The sequence below is a fragment of the Budorcas taxicolor genome, chromosome 3, assembly GCF_023091745.1.
Source record: "Budorcas taxicolor isolate Tak-1 chromosome 3, Takin1.1, whole genome shotgun sequence".
Classification (NCBI taxonomy): domain Eukaryota; kingdom Metazoa; phylum Chordata; class Mammalia; order Artiodactyla; family Bovidae; genus Budorcas; species Budorcas taxicolor.
The window spans coordinates 65495179-65517055 of record NC_068912.1 but is presented as its reverse complement, the minus strand read 5'-3'; the positions used below and the strand labels follow the sequence as shown (position 1 = coordinate 65517055).

At 36.9% G+C, this 21877-nt stretch overlaps 1 protein-coding gene across 1 annotated transcript in view; it reads right to left on the bottom strand.

Annotated features, from left to right (window-relative positions):
* Positions 1-21877, bottom strand: part of ADGRL4 (adhesion G protein-coupled receptor L4) — a 133433-nt gene that overhangs the window by 49893 nt on the left and 61663 nt on the right. The window contains exons 3-6 of the mRNA XM_052637875.1: positions 13415-13567; positions 1906-1976; positions 948-1121; positions 660-843 (exon numbers count right to left, since the gene is read on the bottom strand). Coding sequence (XP_052493835.1) covers positions 660-843; positions 948-1121; positions 1906-1976; positions 13415-13567 — 582 coding nt within the window. The remainder of the gene's footprint in view (positions 1-659; positions 844-947; positions 1122-1905; positions 1977-13414; positions 13568-21877) is intronic.

The following is a 21877-nucleotide window of genomic DNA, read 5'->3' as shown; positions in this document are numbered from 1 at the left end:
TTATGCTTGTGAAGTGGTGTTAGAAGTCAGGATGGCATTACCTTTAGGGGTCAGGGAGTGGTTGGCAAGGGGGAGGTGAGGGATCTTCTGAGGTTCATTTTGTGAAAATTCATCAACTTCTATTCATTTGATAAATACATTTGTCTTTATATGGGTTATAATTAAATAAAAGTTTGACTTTAAATTGGAGAAGGAAATGGCAACCCATTCCAGTACTCTTGCCTGGAGAATCCCATGGAGGGAGGAGCCTGGTAAGCTACAGTCCATGGGGTTGCAAAGAGTCGGACATGACTGAGCAACTTCACTTCACTTTGACTTTAAATATATTACATCCAGAAAATCTATTTATACTATCACTGGTCCAGACAGATCCTGCCAAGTCATGAGATGACAAGGAAGTAAGGTTCGCTGAGCATTTAAATGATAAACAGTTCAGAAATAGGAAAAGGTGAAAGTTGCAAGTAGGAGACAAATCTCATTGATTCATCATTTTTATCCAACTTCATTCATACCCACTCTTGTGATATTCATCATCATTCACATCTGCACTGATAAACAACTGCCAATTTAATTAACAGCAGTTTAGATACTTTTCATCTCTTTTGAGAATGGCTTCTTTGGAAAACACTATTGCCGTGAATTTGACCTTGACTTCTTACCTATATCACTTGAATTAGTATCAAACTGAGTGGTCTTTTGAAAGTTCTGAGATATCCTTAAGGTAGCCTGCTCAGCAGTATGTATCAGTTTTGTAAGATGAGTTCTTCTCTGATTTGTAGACAACTTGTCCCAAACTGTAAGTGTATCCTTTTGAACAAAATTATTCAGAGTTTTTACAAATTCCTGTTGAAAAAAAGTATACCTTTTAAAAATGTTGGAATCTTACATTAATCACAGATGTAAGGAAACTTTTAAACTTATATTGAGTTAAAGCTCAACATACTTACAGTAAGAGTTGAATTAGAAGAGGTGTCCTTGGCTGAATTCGTGCTATTTATGAATAATGGGGATGATTCAGCTAATACTTCTGTATATGTAATTATATCCATCGGTGAAAGATCTTTCAAAGAATTTCTATAGACTTCTCGTAGCAAAGCCACAGGTTCTTCTATGTGTTTAATCTGAACAAATATAAGTCCAGAAAAAGAAAACCAGCTTAAAGCACTACTGGATCTTTGCAAGAATAGAGGTTACACGTTAAATATATTATTTTTCACTCCTATACGTAAGCTATCAGACTACAACCCTAACATGAAGCAATGAAACCTGAAATTATTTACAAAGGATTAGCAAATAGCTTAAAAAGCATAGAAGTTACTTCATAAAGGCAATGTACACTTGAATTTATCATTTTAAATTAGCTTTTAAAATATATAATAAATTATGACTTAATTTGAATTAGGTTTTAGTAAACCAGAAAATTTTTTACATGATAAAATGGCAATTTGCTTTACCTGATTGCTAATGAGTCATGTTGAAACTCACTTCTAATCATAAGACAATAATTTCATGGACGTCTTACTCTTTGAAACAGTATTACTTTGGTGTACAAAATCTATTTGCATACAACTATGTCTCCTAAAAATGTGGAAATGGCCTGTGATCAAAATGTGTTTTTACTATTTTACCCATCAAATTTCTTAACACGTTGAAATAACTTGCCAGTGTACAGAATAGTGAAAAAGTAAGTTACATTAAATATATGTCTTCTTCAGTATTTGGGGGATTTTCAAATTAATCCTGTCTGACACCCAAACAAAATACTTGGATCTCTATATGTAAATATTTTCAACTCTACATGAAGATCAACTGTTTGTTACTCTTAAAAAATGTGCCTTTGGAAAGATTTTAACTGAAACCAAAATGTCAAAACAGAATAAAATTTAATTCAACTCTTTTACTCACTTTTGTTAAAGTTTTATTAATATTTTCGGCAATACAGGCATTATCTAAATGGCAGTCTGGATTCACAATTTCTGTAGAAAAAAATAGTTATGTATTAAGTTTCAAAAAAATATTTTCCCTAAGATAATTATATTGATTCCAAAGATTTTGCTCACTTATTTAGACATTAACAGGACATTCTTAACATTTGAGTTTTATTTTTATTTATTCATGAAAGTTCATTTATTTAAAACATTTTTCATTATTATTTAAGTTTTACTCCTCATAAAAATTCACTTATTTTTATTTGTTAAAATGCAAACTATTTTATGGAAAATAGAAAATTATAGTTACTGAAAGGAAATAGGGTATACAGGATCAGTGGTAAAGAACCCGCCTACCAGTGCAGGAGATGGGGTTTGATCCCTGGGTTGGGAAGAGCCCCTGAAGAAAGAAATGACAACTCACTCCAGTGTTTTCGCCTGGGAAACCCCATGGACAGAAGGAGTCTGGCAGGCTACAGTGCATGGAGTCACAAGAGTTGGACACGACTTAGTGACTAAACAGCGATTACATAAAACACGTGATCTACATCTGCCATTAAATAAAACATCTTCCATTATTTCATTTTATAGATAAAGGACTATTGGCACGTTTCTTGAAAGGTGTAGCTCTTTGATACTTCACAACTATGCAGTCATATTTTAAACAGTGGTTTAAGATTCTGTTTTTTGATGTGGACTATTTTTAAAATCTTTATTGAATTTGTTACTGGTGGCTCAGCTGGTAAAGAATCCACCTATAATGTGGGAGACTTGGATTTGATCCCTTGGTTGGGAAGATCACCTGGAGAAGTGAAAGGCTACCCACTCCCGTATTCTGGCCTGGAGAATTCCATGGACTATATAGACCATGGGGTTGTAAAGAGTCGGACATGACTCAGTGACTTTCACTTTTTTGGCCGTGAGGCATGTGGGATCTTAGTTTCTCAACCAGGAATTGAACTTGCACCCCCTGTATTGGAAAGTGAAGTATTAACCACTGGACCGCCAGAGAAGTCCCCATAGTGCTTTGATAACATATAAAATTAAATAGCATATTTATTTTGGCAATAAATGCTATCAATAAGTGTAAACAGTGATTTCCTGTGGATGTCTGATAACCTTCCCTGCAGGAACAGTTAGAGCCACCATTAATTTTTTTACACACTGCATGATCACCACAGGCAAATGATTCACTGTCCTCATCAATATCTGGAAATATTTGAAAAATAAAGATTTTAATCTAGTGCTCATATAGTTGCTACTTTGTTGATAATAGTATTACATATTGTTAGTAATTTCATATCAAATTACATAAGAAAACAAGAAAAGTGCCATCATCTGGAAAAGGACAGGGCAAACTTAAGCTGCATATATTTTCAGCTTTCTTTTGGTCAATCCATTTTGACAGTATATTGAAAATGTTATTCATAGACCAACACTTGAATTGCTTTCTGAACAGCAAGATTCATCAGAAAAATTATTAAGTCATAATTTCCATCATTGATGATGCAATGTTTATTCCTAATAAATAAAAATCTAATTTCAAAAACACATTTAGAAACAAACATTTTTTGTTTTCTAGCGTTAAACTGATTGTACAACTCAGTTTAGAATAATCTGGAGAGCAAAAAAAAAGAGTAGCCCATTTTCTTTCCAAAGCCTCATTTTTCCATAAGTGCATGCTAAGTTGCTTCAGTTCAGTTCAGTCACTCAGTTGTGTCCAACTCTTTGCGACCCCATGAACCGTAGCACACCAGGCCTCCCTGTCCATCACCAACTCCCGGAGTCCACCCAAACTCCATTGAGTAGGTGATGCCATTCAACCATCTCATACTCTGTCGTCCCCTTCTCTTCCTGCCCTCAATCTTTCCCCGCATCAGGGTCTTTTCCAGTGAGTCAGCTCTTTGCATCAGGTGGCCAAAGTACTGGAGTTTCACCTTCAACATCAGTCCTTCCAATGAACACACAGGATTTATATCCTTTAGGATGGACTGGTTGGATTTCCTTGCAGTCCAAGGGACTCCCAAGAGTCTTCTCCAACACCACAGTTCAAAAGCATCAATTCTTTGGTGCTCAGCTTTCCTTATAGTCCAACTCTCACATCCATACATGACCACTGGGAAAAACATAGCCTTGACTAGATGGACCTTTGTTGGCAAATAAAGTCTGACACTGTTTCCACTGTTTCCCCATCTATTTACCATGAAGTGATGGGACCAGATGCCATCTTAGTTTTCTGAATATTGAGCTTTAAGCCAACTTTTTATCAAGAGGTTCTTTAGTTCTTCACTTTCTGCCATAAGGGTGGTGTCATCTGCATATCTGAGATTATTGATATTTCTCCCAGCAATCTTGATTCCAGCTTGTGCTTCATCCAGGCCAGCATGTCTCATGGTGTACTCTGCATATAAGTTAAATAAGCAGAGTGACAATATACAGCCTTGACATACTCCTTTCCCTATTTGAAACCAGTTGGTTGTTCCATGTCCAGTTCTAACTGTTGCTTCCTGACCTGCATACAGATTTCTCAAGAGGCAGGTCAGGTGGTCTGGTATTCCCATCTCTTGAGGAATTTTCTACAATTTATTGTGATCCACAGAGTCAAAGGCTTTGGCATAGTTAATAAAGCAGATATAGATGGTTTTCTGGAACTCGCTTGCTTGCTTTTTCAATGATCCAGTGGATGTTGGCAATTTGATCTCTGGTTCCTCTGCCGTTTCTAAAACCAGCTTGAACATCTGGAAGTTCACAGTTCACGTATTGCTGAAGCCTGGCTTGGAAAATTTTGAGCATACTTTACTAGCGTGTGAGATGAGTGCAATTGTGCGGTAGTTTGAGCATTCTTTGGCATTGCCTTTCTTTGAGATTGAAATGAAAACTGACCTTTTCCAGTCCTGTGGCCACTGCTGAGTTTTCCAGATTTTTGGCATATTGAGTGCAGCACTTTCATAGCGTCATCTTTCAGGATTTGAAATAGCTCAACTGGAATTCCATCACTTCCACTAGCTTTGTTCGTAGTGATGCTTCCTAAGACCTCCTTGACTTCACATTCCAGGATGTCTGGCTCTAGGTGAGTGATCACACCATCGTGATTATCTGGGTCGTGAAGATCGTTTTTGTACAGTTCTTCTGTGTATTCTTGCTACCTCTTCGTAATATCTTCTGCTTCTGTTAGGTTCCTACCATTTCTGTCCTTTATTGAGCCCACCTTTGCATGAAATGTTCCCTTGGTATCTCTAATTCTCTTGAAGAGATCTCTAGTCTTTCCCATTCTATTGTTTTCCTCTATTTCTTTGCATTGATCTCTGAGGAAGGCTTTCTTATCTCCCCTTGCTATTCTTTGGAACTCAAAGCATTCAAATGGGTATATATTTCCTTTTCTCCTTTACTTTTCACTTCCTTTCTTTTCACAGCGATTTGTAAGGCCTCCTCTGACAGCCATTTTGCTTTTTTGCATTTCTTTTTCTTGGGGATGGTCTTTATTCCTGTCTCCTGTACAGTATCAGATACCTCCATCCATAGTTCTTCAGCCACTCTGTCTATCAGATCTAGTTCTTTAAATTTATTTCTCACTTCCACTGTATAGTCATAAGGGATTTGTGTCCAACTCTTTCCGACTCTATGGACTGCAGCCCTACAGGCTCCTCAGTCCATGGGATTCTTCAGGCTAGAATACTGGAATGAGTTGCCATTTCACACTCCAGGAGATCTTCCCAACCCAGGGGTTGAACCCATATCTCTTATGCCTCCTGCATTGGCAAGGAGGTTTCTTTACCACTAGCATCATCTGGGAAGCTCCTCATTTTTTCCGTGTAAGTTAACTGAAAAAATTAAGATGTAGCAGAATGTGTGATTCAGTACCCTTAAAATCTTATTAAAACTTATAACTTTAGTTCAGGGTATATTTTGCCATCATTCTTAATATATAGTCATCATAGATAAAGTAACAAATTATACAGAATTAAGTCTTAGATTTTCAGTATATATCAAAGCTACAATAAAAGTGGTAGGTTATAAACTCACATAATTTATATTCTCAATTTAACATTTTACATACTATAGTGAAGAGTGAACTATATCTTAAAATTATAAATACAGTATAAATACTCTGCTAGTAGGCAAAGTTCCAATATGGAATGATTCCGAGGGACTGAATAGTCCAGATAATTACCTTAAACTAATGCAGAAATTTCTGTGCTCCTAAGTCTAGCTCTGACATCTTAGAGCTACTCCATGTTAGAGAATAAGTCTGTAATTCTGAATCTATAATTTGATTTTTTAAAAACTAATAGAGTGGCACGATACTGTTTGCCTTTTTATAAAGGGAGAGTGCTCAAGATCCAATTAAAATGTCATCTCACTAGATACATAAAATGTAGCTGATCCAAATTTCTCATTTTAAAAATGCAAAAATGGTATAAATGCCACCCCCTCACCCCCATTAAACCTCACACCGCCAGGCAGTAAGTCTCGCCTATTCTTTAAGAAATGTCCATTTGCTAAAAAGGTGATGGTACTGGATTTAAGAAGATGATTAGCGGGCCTGGAAAAGCAGTAGGAAATGCCCCGTTCTGTCAAGGCCATATGGCCATGCTCTGTCTGTGTGTGCTCACTCAGTCAGTCAGTCTGACTTTTGGCAGCCACGTGGACTGTAACCCACCAGGCTCCTCTGTCCATGGAATATTCCAGACAAGAACACTGGAGTGGGTTGCCATTCCCTCCTCCAGGGGGTCTTCCAGACCCAGGGACTGACTCACATCTCCTGCATCTCCTGCTTTGGCAGGCAGATTCTTTACCCCTGTGCCACCTCAAAGTCCCCAGCCATGACCTGTACTACCCAGCTATCCAAGTCCTCTACTTTTAAAGGAATAAATGCTGCCCTAGCACCTTCACTTCTTCCTAAATTTCTATACACATGTAATCATAAACTGTCCCTTCACACACACACACACACACACACACACACACACACGACAGAAATAAAGGAGGAAGTGACAGCTGTTGGCTCTTGAGAATCATTGGGGAAAACTTTCCAGTTTGGGCTGAAGTAAAGATGCTAGTGGACAGCAGACTAGAATTAATATTTTTCATGAAATCAAGAAGTGAGAAAAAATAAAAGAAAGCAAAAGACTAGTCTTTTTTGGAGCAGTGTTGAATAAATTATTTGCATAGCACCCAAATGAGGATAGTATCCCAATGAAGGTGTGAAGAGATTCATGAAGTATCATAAACAGAACAATTCATTTCATGGGAAAGAAAGCTATGGTCTCTGAATACCCTTATTTCACATTTTCAGACACCATCTACGGTTAATTGGAAACGAAGTGCTGATTTCCCTCAATTTCAAAATCATTTAGAAAGGTGCAACTTTTCTTGGGAACTTTATCCCAAATCCAATCTCTGAACAACATACAGATTTTAACTTTGCAAATGCCATTTTCATCCTCCCTCATGCCTTTGACATAAGTGTACAAAGTCTTAGAGTTCCCTGCAGGCTCAGACAGTATCATTGCTCTTGGTGGTTTCAGCTTTCCCCCATGTATTCTCTATACCCTGTAGTCCTTATTTTGGGTTCTCTGCTATGGTTTCAGCTCTCCCAGCACCCACTCAGCTGTTTGCTATCCCAGCATGTCAGTCTTGGACCAACTAAAGCATTTCAACTTCTGAATTCACCAAGTGACAGAATGTTAATCTTAAAAATAATGAGGTCATACCCTTGGAGATAAATATTTGAAATTAGGATTATGTAAATTTTATATTCTGACTCCAAATATTCTAGAAGAATATTAATCACCCTACCAAAGATATGTTTTTCAAACCTTCGTTATCCCATCAAAGACATTTTTTCTGAACTATTTATACTTTCCTTGTTTACATTATTGTTCCCCTAGCTTTTTACTAAAATGTAGATATTAAGTTTGCTATCCTTCTCACTCTGGGCCTCAGTAGTAGAACCTACTGAGTTTAACGTAGTGATGGAGTGTGTGACCCCTACAACTGGCTGTGTGACAGGATAGTCAAGGAGCTTCCACTATCCTTAGAATATCACTCTATACCTCCTTGCTACCTAGTAGTATGAAAAGATTCATAAAATACTGAAAAAGTATCTCATGCTCAAATAGGATAAAACTGGCTTAGACAAAATAAGTGTGACTGCCATCTTACATCATGGTCCACAATAATATCTCTTGCAATTTCTTGTGGGACCTAGGATCTAATAAAACCAGTATGTATCCTCCTTCCTACAGGTAAAGGTCCTGTGGAAGACCTTAATTCAAATCCTGACTCTAATATTCATTAGCTCTATGACCCTGGGTGGTACCATAAAATACCCTTAACTCAAAAGGGTTCTTTTTCATAACAAATGAGGAAATGTATGTAAAGGTGTTTGGAGGGGTGCCTAAGATACAGTAGGTGCCTGATATTGTAACTGAGAATCAGGTTCAGTGATTCTATTCAGATTGTGTGTTTTCTTAATGGCATAAACCCTGTGAGTATGTAGGTTTAGAGAAAACACAATGATAATGACTGTCTTGTTAAATTGCCATGTTTTGGTACTCCCTAGAGCTGTAAAAGAGAAAAAGCACCCTTTCCCCCATTTTAATGAAGGATAAATTGCTGCCACATAATTATTTCAACTTGGCTAGAACTGACAAGCTGTATTTAATAAGTGATCCACGTTTTCCATTACCAAACTAACACTCAGCTTAACACCAATAACTTGATTTCACTAAATGTAAGTATGTCATAATATGCACTTCCTTGTTCTGCAAATCAAAAAATTCATTTGCTTTTTCATTAATACAATTATGCTTGTTTTTCTTGTCTACAATGAGCCAAACCAGCAGCATTTTATCATAATTGTCTTTCAAAGCATGATTGTATGATTGCTTTAATTTTCATAATTTTCATCAATACCTGAATTTTCTAATGTTGTGTAACTCACAGACTGCAAAAAAAAGATAAAGTGTTCAATTACTGGAAGTAATCTGCAAAGACAAAATTGAATTTTAATATTATTCAAAGCCAGAAAAAAAACTATCAGAGTACCTAAGACAACAGGACATAAAAAAATGACAAGTAGTAAAAACTGCTCTTACGAACACAGAAAACATGAAGTCCTTGGGTTCTACTCATTTGGTTTTGGAAGGTCATACTACTGAATGCCTCAGCTTCCCCACTTGTCAACAATGTCTCTTGGGAACTGGGCACCGGAAGTTCTATTTTACTGTGATTCCAAGGAGAAGAAAAATAGGAATGATGCTCAATCTCACTCAAAGCCTTCTCCAACAAGATTATTCATCTGTTTAAAAAAGTATTTCAAAAGACTAAAGATAAAGAATTTTGCTTGGGTAATTTTCTGTCCTGTACTAGAGGTTTTCCTTATATATTTATAGATATTCTTAATGACTATAATTGGGCTTCCCAGGTGGCACTAGTGGTAAAGAACTCACCTACCAATGCAGGAGAAGCAATCCCTGGGTCAGGAAGATCCTCTGGGGTTGGCATAGCAACCCACTCCAGTATTCTTGCCTGGAGAATCCACATGGACAGAGGAGCCTGGTGGGCTAAGAGCTGGACACAACTGAAGTGACTTAGCAAGCATGCAATCACTATAATTACCAGATATGTCAAATTCAAGGATTAGCTAAATTTTCAAATCATAAGCAATACACTACAAGGTGAAACACTAAGGTAAAAAGAAAACAGAATTATGCTTCTCTGTTCAAATTACCTGAAGATTATCATAGTTAACAATGAAAATTACTACAGGACTGGAAAAAAAAAAAAAACAGAAAAGAAACAGTTTCTTTGCTTCTGAGAAAAGCTTAATCTTTGAGGACAACAAAATTGGTGAGAATAACAATTCTGCAGAGAAAGATTTTTTTCATTGAATGATCATTCAAACAAAACAGGTGGAAACTGGAGGACTCAATATTGGATGGCATACATGGTAAGTTGCTTTAATTGTGTCGGACTCTGTGGTCTTATGAACTGTAGCTCACAGGATATTGGATATTGAGTTTTAATCAAAGTTATAGTGTTTACTGAGATCTTAAAAGAGCTAAAAGGAGAATTAGCAAAAATATAGGGCTCTTCCACAGTATCTCAATAATAACTGAGTATTGGGAGGAAGTCTTAAATTACCAATGTATTCAGTTTAGTCACTCAGTCGTGTCCAACTCTTTGGAATCCCATGGATTGCAACATGCAGGACAGGGAATCCTGCAGGCTCCCGGAGTTTACCCCAACTCACGTCCGTTGAGTCGGTGATGCCATCCAACTTCTCATCCTCTGTTGTCCCCTTCTCCTCCTGCCTTCAAACTTTTCCAGCATCAGGGTCTTTTCCAATGAGTTGGTTCTCCTCATCAGGTGGCCAAAGTATTGGAGTTTCAGCTTCAACATCAGTCCTTCCAATAAATATTCAGGACTGATTTCCTTTAAGATGGACTGGTTGGATCTCCTTGCAGTTCAAGGGACTCTCAAGAGTCTTCTCCAACTCCACAGTTCAAAAGCATCAATTCTTTGGTGCTCAGCTTTCTTCACAGTCCAAATCTCACATCCATACATGACTGCTGGAAAAATCATAGCTTTGACTATATATATGGACCTTTGTTGGCAAAGTAATGTTTCTGCTTTTTTAAAATGCTGTCTATGTTGGTCATAACTTTCCTTCCAAGGAGCAAGCGTCCTTTAACTTCATGTCTGTAGTCACCATCTGCAGTGATTTTGGACCCCCCAAGATAAAGTCTCTCACTGTTTCCACTGTTTCCCCATCTATTTGCAATGAAGTGATGGGACTGAATGCCATGATCTTAGCTTTCTGAACGTTGAGTTTTAACTTTTTCACTCTCCTCTTTCACTTTCATCAAGAGCCTCATCAGTTCTTCTTCACTTTCTGCCACAAGGGTGATGTCATCTGTGTATCTGGGGTTATTGGTATTTCTCCTGGCAATCTTCCAGCCTGTGCTTCATCCAACCTGGCAGTTCGCATGATGTACTTTGCATATAAGGTAAATAAGCAGGAAGAAAATATGCAGACTTGACGTACTACTTTCCTGATTTGGAACCAGTCTGTTGTTCCATGTTCAGTTTTAACTGTTGCTTCTTGACCTGCATACGGATTTCTCAGGGTCTTAGGAAGCATCACTAGAAACAAAGCTCATGGGGGTGATGGAATTCCAGTTCAGCTATTTCAAATCCTAAACGAAGATGCTGTGAAAGTGCTGCACTCAATATGCCAGCAAATTTGGAAAACTGAGCAGCAGCCAGAGGACTGCGAAAGGTCAGTTTTCATTCCAATCCCAAAGAAAGGCAATGCCAAAGAATGCTCAAACCACCGCACAATTGCACTCATCTCACAGGCTAGCAAAGTAATGCTCAAAATTCACCAAGCCAGGCTTCAACAGTACATGAACCATGAACTTCCAGATGTTCAAGCTGGATTTAGAAAAGGCAGAGGAACCAGTGATCAAATTGCCAACATCCACTGGATCATTGAAAAAGCAAGAGAGTTCCAGAAAAACATCTACTTTTGCTTTACTGACTACACCAAAGCCTTTGACTGTGTGGATCACAAATGTATTACTCTTCCATAAAATGTTGGCTTTCGGTCATCTTTGTGTGTGTGTTCTCTGTGCCTATGATTAATTTTCTCTAAATAAGAATTCTTTACATTTAAGGGATACAGATAGAGAACTATATATCCCTCTGTGGACTGAGGTGTATCAAAAGTAAACATAATCAGATGAAAAGACAAATGTCTTGTAGAGACAAGAGGAAATGGAAAGTATAGTTCAAATTGTATTAAATTTCAGTAACTAAAGTGTTACAAGTTAGATTTCTTCATTAACTGAAATTTTTCTAGTTATATAGCTACAAAGTTAGAACTTTACTAAAGGTAAATATATGTACACATTATATAACATTCTAAGACTAGAAACATGAGTTTAGGTTTGAGAAGAACAAACAGCGAGGTACTATACATTTTCTGGGAGGTTTTAATTTCTTGAATATATTGTAATGATATAATCCAATAAAAATTTTTGCTACAAACAATCCAGATAAAATTATAGTTCAACAGAAACAGAATTATTTTCTTATATTTTCATCATGTATGGCCTTGTAAGTTTGATTCACTATATTTGCATGATCCAGATTCATGTGTGAGATTTAGATGGTCACATTTGAGTTTTCTGTGGAAATATCAGTGGCATTCTAGGTTGAAGACTGTGATTTTAACCTTCCCTTTATCTTAAATGTGTGACTCTGGAATAGCCCTTCACTTCCCTTGGTTATAATAGGAGAATATAATCTTACTTATTTAGGTAAAAGAGAAAACACTGTGAACTCTAGGTACGTAAGACAGGATAATTTCTTTGATACAGACATTTCAATGAGAAATTCTCTTTGAACATTATCTCCTGACTTATCATGTGTGTTAATAATAACATTGCTAGACTTCTCCTTAGCTCACTGATGAGAATTTTACTGGGGCTGATCTAAAGCTTTAGTGTGATTGGACGTCTCTCATTTAACTATAAAAGGTAGAAGCAGTACCTTACCCCTGCCCATGTTGCATCTTCAGTCCTGAGCTCATCTCATATCTAGTCCTGGCTATGTGATCAAACTCTCAGGGCCTCAATTCATCCATTAATTTTATACATAATTATCAATTATAATCGTACTAGCTACTGGTAAACTAGACAAATTTTAGAAACCATGATTAAGATAATTCATAATTTGTTTTCAAAGTTAAAGTCTTTGGTTCCAGAGAAAACTCTGTCTCTGAAAACTGTTTGTCTTTTGAAATTTCTACAGTTTTCTATAATTTTTTTCTCAGACTATAGTATCTGATAAATCAAATGTGCGACCAAAATACAATAGAATGACATTAAAAAATCTAGATACTCTCTCACAATATTTTACTTAGGAATTGAACTGCAATTACTTTTATCCCTCCAGAAGACATTGTAGTTACTTCTAAATAGGTCGGGGTTCAAAAAAACTGAATGCAGATCTTAAATGTGACAAACTTTCGGTGGGCAGCAGCAGTGTTGTAGAGTGAACATTACTAGTGTACACAAGCAATGCCTATCTGAACACTTTCCAGGAAAACATGGGGGCCCTCTCAGAGTGCATGTTTATAAAAGCATTACTGTCTGGTGATACTAATGGTAATTTTCTGGAGTGAATATATCACTTTAAAGTGTAAGCATTTATTCTGTTATTTGCCACCTTGCTAGATCTCGTAACATCACAATTTTTTTTTTGGTAAACTGATATTCTTCATCTTATATTCTTGGATAAATATACCATAGTAACTGATACCATATTGGAGAATTAAAAGAATTAATGAAGATTCTGAAAGTATTAACAATGGGGGTACAATCGACCGACAGAATTTGACTTGGATATTATTTAATCTGTGGAGGTATAAGCAATAAAAGATAGGTACAAATTTTAAGATAGGTAGCTGAACTTACCTATGCAGGTGGTTCCATCATTAGTAATAAACTTGTCCTCGTTGCTGCTGGATTTGAAACCAGGTGCACACATACAGTAATAACTTCCCTGTGTGTTCGTACAGTTAGCATTTTCACCACAGGATTGCGTTAAATTTCCACACTCATCATCATCTGTGGACATATCAATTTAAAACATTATTTTTGTAGAATTGAGATGAATTCCTAACATTTTCCATCAGTTTTGGGGAATTTTCCCTGTTAAATAGTATAAGGTATGTGATATTATTTCTAAGAAAAGTTGATAATAAGAATTCACATTACATACTTGATTAGTCTTGTTTAAATGTAAAACCTTTGAAGTTACAAAGCAAGGTAGAAATTCTTACTGCAAAAGCACTAAACATAGCTATTGAATTTTATTGGATTATTTTTCAAATGTTTACATAAATTTAAATATCACAATGTTAATGAATATCTTATTGGTGAACTCACAATACTCAGTCAATAATCAGTCACAATAATATTCACAATAATCAGTCAAAAGCATACCATAAGTTAAAAATGAAAAATCAGAGATTAGGCATTGATTTTTTAAAGCATATATCATTTATTTTTGTTACTTACTCTCCAGAAGAATTTTGTGTTATCAGGTTTGTATCCCTTCATTTGTTAATATATGTATTTGTTACCATATACATTGTGTGATATATGAAAGAGTACACAAACAGAAAAAAATAACATCATGATCCATAGCCCTTACCCTTATATTCTTATAATGTAATTTATCAGAGAAGATACATAGGTTCATAAACCTTTTTTTTTTTTAATTAGAAAGCAGATTCATATTACCTGTCCAATGAACGAAATAAAAAATAAATGGTTCTCAGAAGTAACTACGATTGGTTGGAGGAGACATTAGATCCCCTCATGTGCTGAACTGTGTGTCCCAAAAAGATATACTCAAGTCCTAATCTCCAGTATCTGTGAGTGTGACCTTACTGGGAAATGGGGCTTTTGCAGATATAATCAAGTTAAGATGAGAGTATACTAAATTTGGTGGGGCCCAAGAGTGGTGTCCTTATAATACATTATAATATAATATAATGGTGTCCTTAGAAAATTCAGAAATGGTGCCACAGAGGACAAGGCTATGTGAAAACAGTGGCAGAGACTGAAGTAATGTAGATGCAAGCCAAGGAGTCCCAAGGACAGCTAGCTAGAAGCTAGAAAGACATAAGCAAAGATTCTTCTCTAGGCCCTACAGAGAGTGTGGAGCTTCCAACCCCAGGATGTCAGACTTCTTTCCAGAACTAGAGAGGACAAACCTGTGTTGTTTCAAATCACGGAGTTTGTGCTAATTTCTTACTGCAGCCCTAGGGGACTAATAGACCCAAACTGGCTAGTCTCCAAGATAGATAAGTACTGATTAGACAGAGAGAAGCAAAGTAATTAAAAGGAAGGTAAAATCAGGGGCAAACATTCAAACATAAGGGTGACTGAGATATTTCTGAAGGCTGAGGGAAGCCTAATCAGTGGACCCAGGGAGAAGTCATAGGGGAACAGTTGTATGAATTGAGTTTGGAAAATGTCTTGAATTTTTATTCTCCATTTTAATCAAACCAAGGTTAATTTGGGGGCTTCCCCGGTAACTCAGCTGGTAAAGAATCCGCCTGCAATGCAGGAGACGCCAGTTCAGTTCCTGGGGCGGGAAGATCCCCTGGAGAAGGGATAGGCTACCCACGCCAATATTTTTGGGCTTCCTTGGTGGCTCAGACAGCAAAGAATCTTCCTGCAATGCAGGAGACCTGGGTTCTATCCCTAGGGTGGGAAGATCCCCTGGAGGAAGGCATGGCAACCCACTCCAGTATTCTTGCCTGGAGAATCCCCATGGACAGAGGAGCCTGGCAGGATGCAGTCCATGGGGTTGCAAAGAGTCAGATTTGACTAAGCACAGCACAAGGTTAATTTATTTTTAAAGAATGATTTATATAACATTTAATTTATACACAGGTTATTGAACACATATATTGATAACTAAGAGTTGGAGATTTTCCTAAATATTTTATAAATATTACTTCACTTGTTGTTCACATACATTCCAGGAAGCAGGTGCCGTTATTACTCTCTTTAACTGATGAGGAAAATAAGCCATAGAGAAAAAATGTTAACTTGTCAAGGTCACTTTAGTTAGAGCTAATTAGTTAGAGCCTAGTAGTCTGGTCCAAAGCCTGTTTGCTGCTCCATCCTGTTGCCTCTGCAAGGATAATTTTACAAAGCAAATATATAAGGCCAGAATGTATCTGACGATTATGGGTCTATTTTGAGAGAGGACAAGATATTGAGATAGAGATTTCAGAAGAAAAATAGAAACTTTATTTGTAGTCTGTCTCTCACTTAAATTTTATTTCCACTTAGTCCTTTTCAAACATTACAGATATAAGTACAGAAGTTACCTACCATATGACAGACAACTAAATATGAAGTCCTCTTTTTTTTTCAAAAATTACTACTATGGTCACAGCAGGTAAGATTTAGAAACCCTATTTTTTTTTTTTAAAGATATTCAACTGATGAGGCTCTATTACATAATTTTATTTTATTATCTATATGTTTTATCACTTTGACTTAGTATATTATTTATAATAGGCCAACTGCTACAAATATACCCAAACATGTAACAATTCAACACAATAAAAGATTATTTGCTGCTCTAGTCAGAAGCCAAGATTAGTGTTCAGGTTGATGGTGTAGCTTCTTCCATAATGGTTCAAGGACCCAGACTTGCTTCATCTAATGGCTCCACCACCCCCATCGGGCCTCCACACTGTCTATATTCATCCTGGTGGGGAGCTGGGTTCAAACAGAGCATAAGAGAGTAATAAGCCACAGCTATAAATGGCACCCGTCACTTTTATCCACATTCTATTTACCAGAATTCATTCAAATGTCCACACCTGACCACAGGGAAGCTGATAGCTGTAGGCCAGCTGTGCGGAATAAGAAAGAAGACATTGTGAACAGCCGAAGTTCTCTGCCATACTTATTCCTTCACAACTACGTGCTTGGTTGCTTCAGTCGTGTCCGACTCCCTGCGACCCTATGGACTGTAGCCTGGTGCTTCCCTAGAGGCTCAGCGGTGAAGAATCTGCCTGCAATGCAGGAGCCACAGGAGACGTGGGTTACATCCCTGGGTCGGGATGATCCCCTGGAGGAGGGCTCATATACATATACAACGTGCCTATGAGGCAGGCATTATTGCTATTTTCAAATAAAAAAACCTAAAGTATAAAAAGCTAGATTAACGTGATCAATGGCACACAGATAAGTGGCAAATTTTGACTAAAGCCTTAGGTATTCTGACCGTGAAAGAGATCTCATTCTTAAGTACTATCCTATAAAAAGAGTTCATAATAGCTATTATTTATCAAGTGTTTGTTGTGTGCTAGACACTGTGATCGGAGAAGGCAATGGCACCCCACTCCAGTACTCTTGCCTGGAAAATCCCATGGATGGAGGAGCCTGGAAGGCTGCAGTCCATGGGGTCCCTGAGGGTCGGGCACGACTGAGCGACTGCAGTTTCACTTTTCACTTTCATGCACTGGAGAAGGAAATGGCAACCCACTCCAGTGTTCTTGCCTGGAGAATCCCAGGGACAGGGGAGCCTGGTGGGCTGCCCTCTATGGGGTCGCACAGAGTCGGACACGACTGAAGTGACTTAGCAGCAGACACTGTGATAGGAAGATTACCATAAAATGGAAATACATTGTGACCACCTCAAAAGGTTGTTAAGAGATTACAAGGAGTTCATGAGCAGATGGTTCTTACAGCAGTGCCTAGCATGTAGTATGCGATATACAGGTATACTATTTTCTATATACTCTTATTATTATTTAAGTTACTAGAAATATGATCCAGTTACACTCCACTTAAAATTCTTAATAGCTACTTGGCCTTTAATATGTAACATAAGTCCTTCATAAGTGACAGAGACTTATCCCTTCTCATGAAGAAGTGAGCTTCCAAAGTCTGAAAATAAGTTTAACTTGCTTATCCTTAGATATGTATAATAAAAACTATATCCTTAAAGAATCTATAAGAAAGATCTCAAAAAGTACAAATTCCATTAGTATATGGATAGAATATATCCATACTAAATACAAAGAAGAAAGATCAAAATTTGTTTCCTTATAACATTTTTACAAATTCCAATAATACAGTTCATGATAATTTATTGAAAAGCCACTGGAAAAAAGAAAATAAAACCTATTTGTAATTTTATTACATGAAGATAACCACTCATTCTTTGAGGCACCTCCATTTTAAAGATAATTCAGATTATGTAGACTCTCCACTTCTTTTGCATATGGCTTTACATAGTACTTTATTTTAAAGTTTTAATATTAACTTTATTTTGCTAAAAAATATTCCATGTTCTTAAAAGTCATTGAAAACATCAATAAAATGATATTATTTCATTTTGACATAGAAAAAAAAATACAATTTACTTATAATATATCTCTGAAATAGACTGTCAAATATTTGAGACCTGACCTTGACTGTTACCCATGAGGTTCCAAGCTTAACAAGTGTAACACCTTTATTACTCTCAGAATGACCTTCAATTCAGGCCTATCTCCTACAGTGAACTGTAGGACCCTGTGTCAAATTCATTTCCTAGGCCTGAGGCAGGCCTGTCTCTACAACAAAAGTGGCAGGCTCTTTGCTCCGAACATAGGCCTGAATCTCTACTTTCCTCACAGGACCATTTCATTTGTGTATAACCAGTTAATAAGAAAAACTCGTCAAGTCTATGAGAAGCAAGATCATTCTCTCCAAAGCCTAGGGAAAAGCTAGGCCAGGCCTCACACCTAGTATGTTCTTCATGTTAAGACTTCAGGCCTCTTTTCATTTCTCCATAGGCACTTCTCTGATTTTGGGTTCAATTCCATTGTTTCCTTGAAAGTTCTAATTTTCAGTATGTGGTCTGATTTACTTTAAAGTGAGTAAAAAGCTAGAGTACCAAGAGAAGAGTTTTGAGCTCCCCCTAGAAGCTTCCCTGGTGGCTCAGACGATAAAGCATTTGCCTCCAATACAGGAGACCTGGGTTTGATCCTTGGTTCGGGAAGATCCTCTGGAGAAAGAAATGGCAACCCATTTCAGTACTCTCGCCTGAAAAATCCCATGGATGAAGGAACCTGGTAGGCTACAGTCCATGGGGTCACAAAGAGTTGGACACGACTGAGCCACTTCTCTTTCTTTCTTTCTTTAGAGGCCAACAACTTGGAGACATGTAAAGACAAAGACTGAGTTCTCAGAAGCTTGGTTAGGCCAGGCAGGTGAGTGACTTAAAGTCTGACTCCATCAGGAGCCAGACAATAGAAGGAAGTATGGCTTATGATACAGGGAAGCACACAAATCTCCTAAAGGATTTAAATTTTCAAAAATTTGAAAATCATATTTAAATTTTTTTTTCAGATTTAGCATTTGGCTAGGCATTTGTCACCCCTAAATTAAAGCATATAAATGTTAAGGGAGTTAAGTAAATTTGCTGAAAATATGATAATAAAGTAAGAGAAATAGAAAGGCCATCATATAAAATGTTGAAGAGTTAATACTTTATTAACATGTGTGTATTAATTATTAATTTATCTATTCTGTACACGGATGTGTTGTATAACTTTAGATGACTATATGCACACATATACTCAGAAAGAAAACATATGTGTCTATAAATTCCTTCAAAATAAATTAGACTAGTTTATTAAAATTACCTGAGAGCATGTCACAAATTGACATAGAAGTATCTAAATCAACTTGAAGAAAACTACTTCATACACATTGGATTTGACTCAATCATTCAGTTACTCAAATATTTATGGAACTTCCCAGTTCCCAAATGTGAATATGTCCACATTGGGAAATAAGTAAAAATTAATCAAAAAGTCAGGATCTGTGCCCTGCTGTCAGAGTTCACATTCTAAAGCAAGTTAACATAGAAGCATGTAATTGAGTTCTTATTAAAATAAAAGTTTCAATTTTTATCTCAAAATTTGACTCTTTTCACAGCATACTGGGAAAAGTTTATATTAACTTTAAAAGGAATTGTGCTCTCGGATCAGTTATTGGTAATATAGAAAATGATGAAGATTGCATCCCCTGTGGTCTATAGCTGCAAAAATGATATGCAAAAATACAGAGGAAAAGAATTCACTAGGTCTGAGTTATTGGTCAGAGTCCAAGAAAATGAGCCACTTTATACCACCTGATTGTTTCTGAAAACAAATTAATGTACCAATATATTATTTGATTTCAATTTATTTTCAAGTTTTGGGTAACACATTAACCAGAAGAAAAAAACAAAACCAAATAAAAAACAAAGATTCACACTGATTTTTGTGTTTCTCCCTACTATGTAGTCTTGAGCACTTGACCTCTTATTCTTATCAAGAATTTGGAAATAAAAACAGTTTCTAATCTATCTCCCAATCTTCTGGGCTGGATATATGATATAGGCGAATTCCCTAAATGGTCTGATTCCAATCTTGTTCGTTGAAATACCACTTATCTGAAAGTAACCTCTTCTCTTCCCCCAAGAGAGTAGAGATGGGCAAAAAATTATCTTTGTGAAGTAATATATAAATTTGAATTATTTAAATAGCTTTAAACTTCCAGTGTCTAACATAACAAAAATTAAGTTTCAAGGAGAAAACTTATATGAATGAGTATAATATAAGAAAATATACAACTGTTTCTTTTGTACTCTTATCTTCATTGTTTATATCAATATATCAGTTTAGTCACTCTCTGTGATGCTATATCTAATTTCTTGTGGGATTATAAAATAAATATTTAGGTTAGGATGTCACTTGAAAAATTCATTTTAACACAATTATAGAGAAGACACATTATTTAAAAATGATCAAAAAATGTTAATAAGGAGAAATATTTGGCATTCTTTCAGCAGAAATTCTTACTGGCTCATGTTTAACACAGCAAGCTGAGCACTACAAGAACAAAGACACACACCTAACATATAACAACACGATCCATGGCTGCTGGAGCAGACAGATAAAACCTCAAATTATTAGCATGTGTTATATATAGCAAATTAACAAGGTATTTAGCCGTATACTGATAACTCAGAGGAGCAATGGTTTCCTTAGCAAGTTTTCAGGATAAAAGGGGGAAGGTTATTCTCAGAGAAGGTTTAGAAAAGCAACAGATGATTAAGCCAAGCATTGAAGTATAAGAATTAACACAAACAAAAGGGGCTCCAACAATCCATTCAGAAGAAGGAAAGAACTCACGCAAATGCCTGAAGCCTGCAGAAGAGAACAACTATTAGGCTGCCCAGGTGGCTCAGTGTTTAAAAATCTCTACCAATTCACGAGAATCAAGAAAGGTGGGTTCGATCCCGGGTTTGGGAAAATCCCCTGGAGAAGGAAACGGCAACCCACTCCTGTATTTTTGCCTGGGAAATCCCATGGACAGAGGAGCCTGGCAGGCTACAGTCCATGGGGTTGCAAAAGGGTTGAACAGCGAATAAAGAACATATTTGTGGAACACTGGGTATGATGGTAGAGACTGTAGGGCAAGATTCTATGCAGATATGTATGGTCTAAAGTGGGAAAATGCTTGCTAAACATTTTGGACTAAATTCAGTGGGTAAAGGATGAACATCAGCAGATTTTATGTAGTAGAGAAATTCTATTTGATTTGATCTCAAAACAATTTTTGAAACATAAGGAAATGAGGTAAGACCCAGGTAAATCTGCTAAAACACTGAAGACATGAAAAAAAAAACATGGTCAAGAAGAAATTAGTAAAGTGGTTAGATCAGACATGTTTAAGTGTTAAAAGTCAGTCATCTGGGGACAGAAAGGAAAGTGGGTAGGATTCAGCTAGATTAGGCATACACTGGAAACTGTCATCTGGATGACTACCATCTGATCTTCATATTCTTTTTTTTACTTATGTGACTTCAAAATTTTTCACAGTAAAATAATTTTAAATTATTAGTGTGGCTTGGAGACTAACTGGATATGAGTTAGTTGGACAGAGGAAGCAAGGATGATCCGCAGGTTCTGATTTGGAGGGATCTGGCGGGTATATTGATTCACGAGGACAGAGAGAAGCATAGGAGGAGAAGCTTTGTGGCTAAGAGCAAGTTCATTTTTGGACGGGGGAGACTGAGTTGCCATTAGGACATCTGGATGGGAGTATCCATAACTGGGTACTCAACAGTGAAGCCATAACTTGCTTAATCACAAGCTGGAGCTAAAGACTCCCTACTTTTCTTCTAGAGGATGGGTCAGAAGCAGGAGTCTGGCAATTACTGCCTCCAGCACTCTAGCCTGGAAAATCCCATGGACGGAGGAGCCTGGGAGGCTGCATGCAGTTCACGGGGTTGCTAAGAGTCGGACATGACCGAGCGACTTCACTTTCACTTTTCACTTTCATGCATTGGAGAAGGAAATGGCA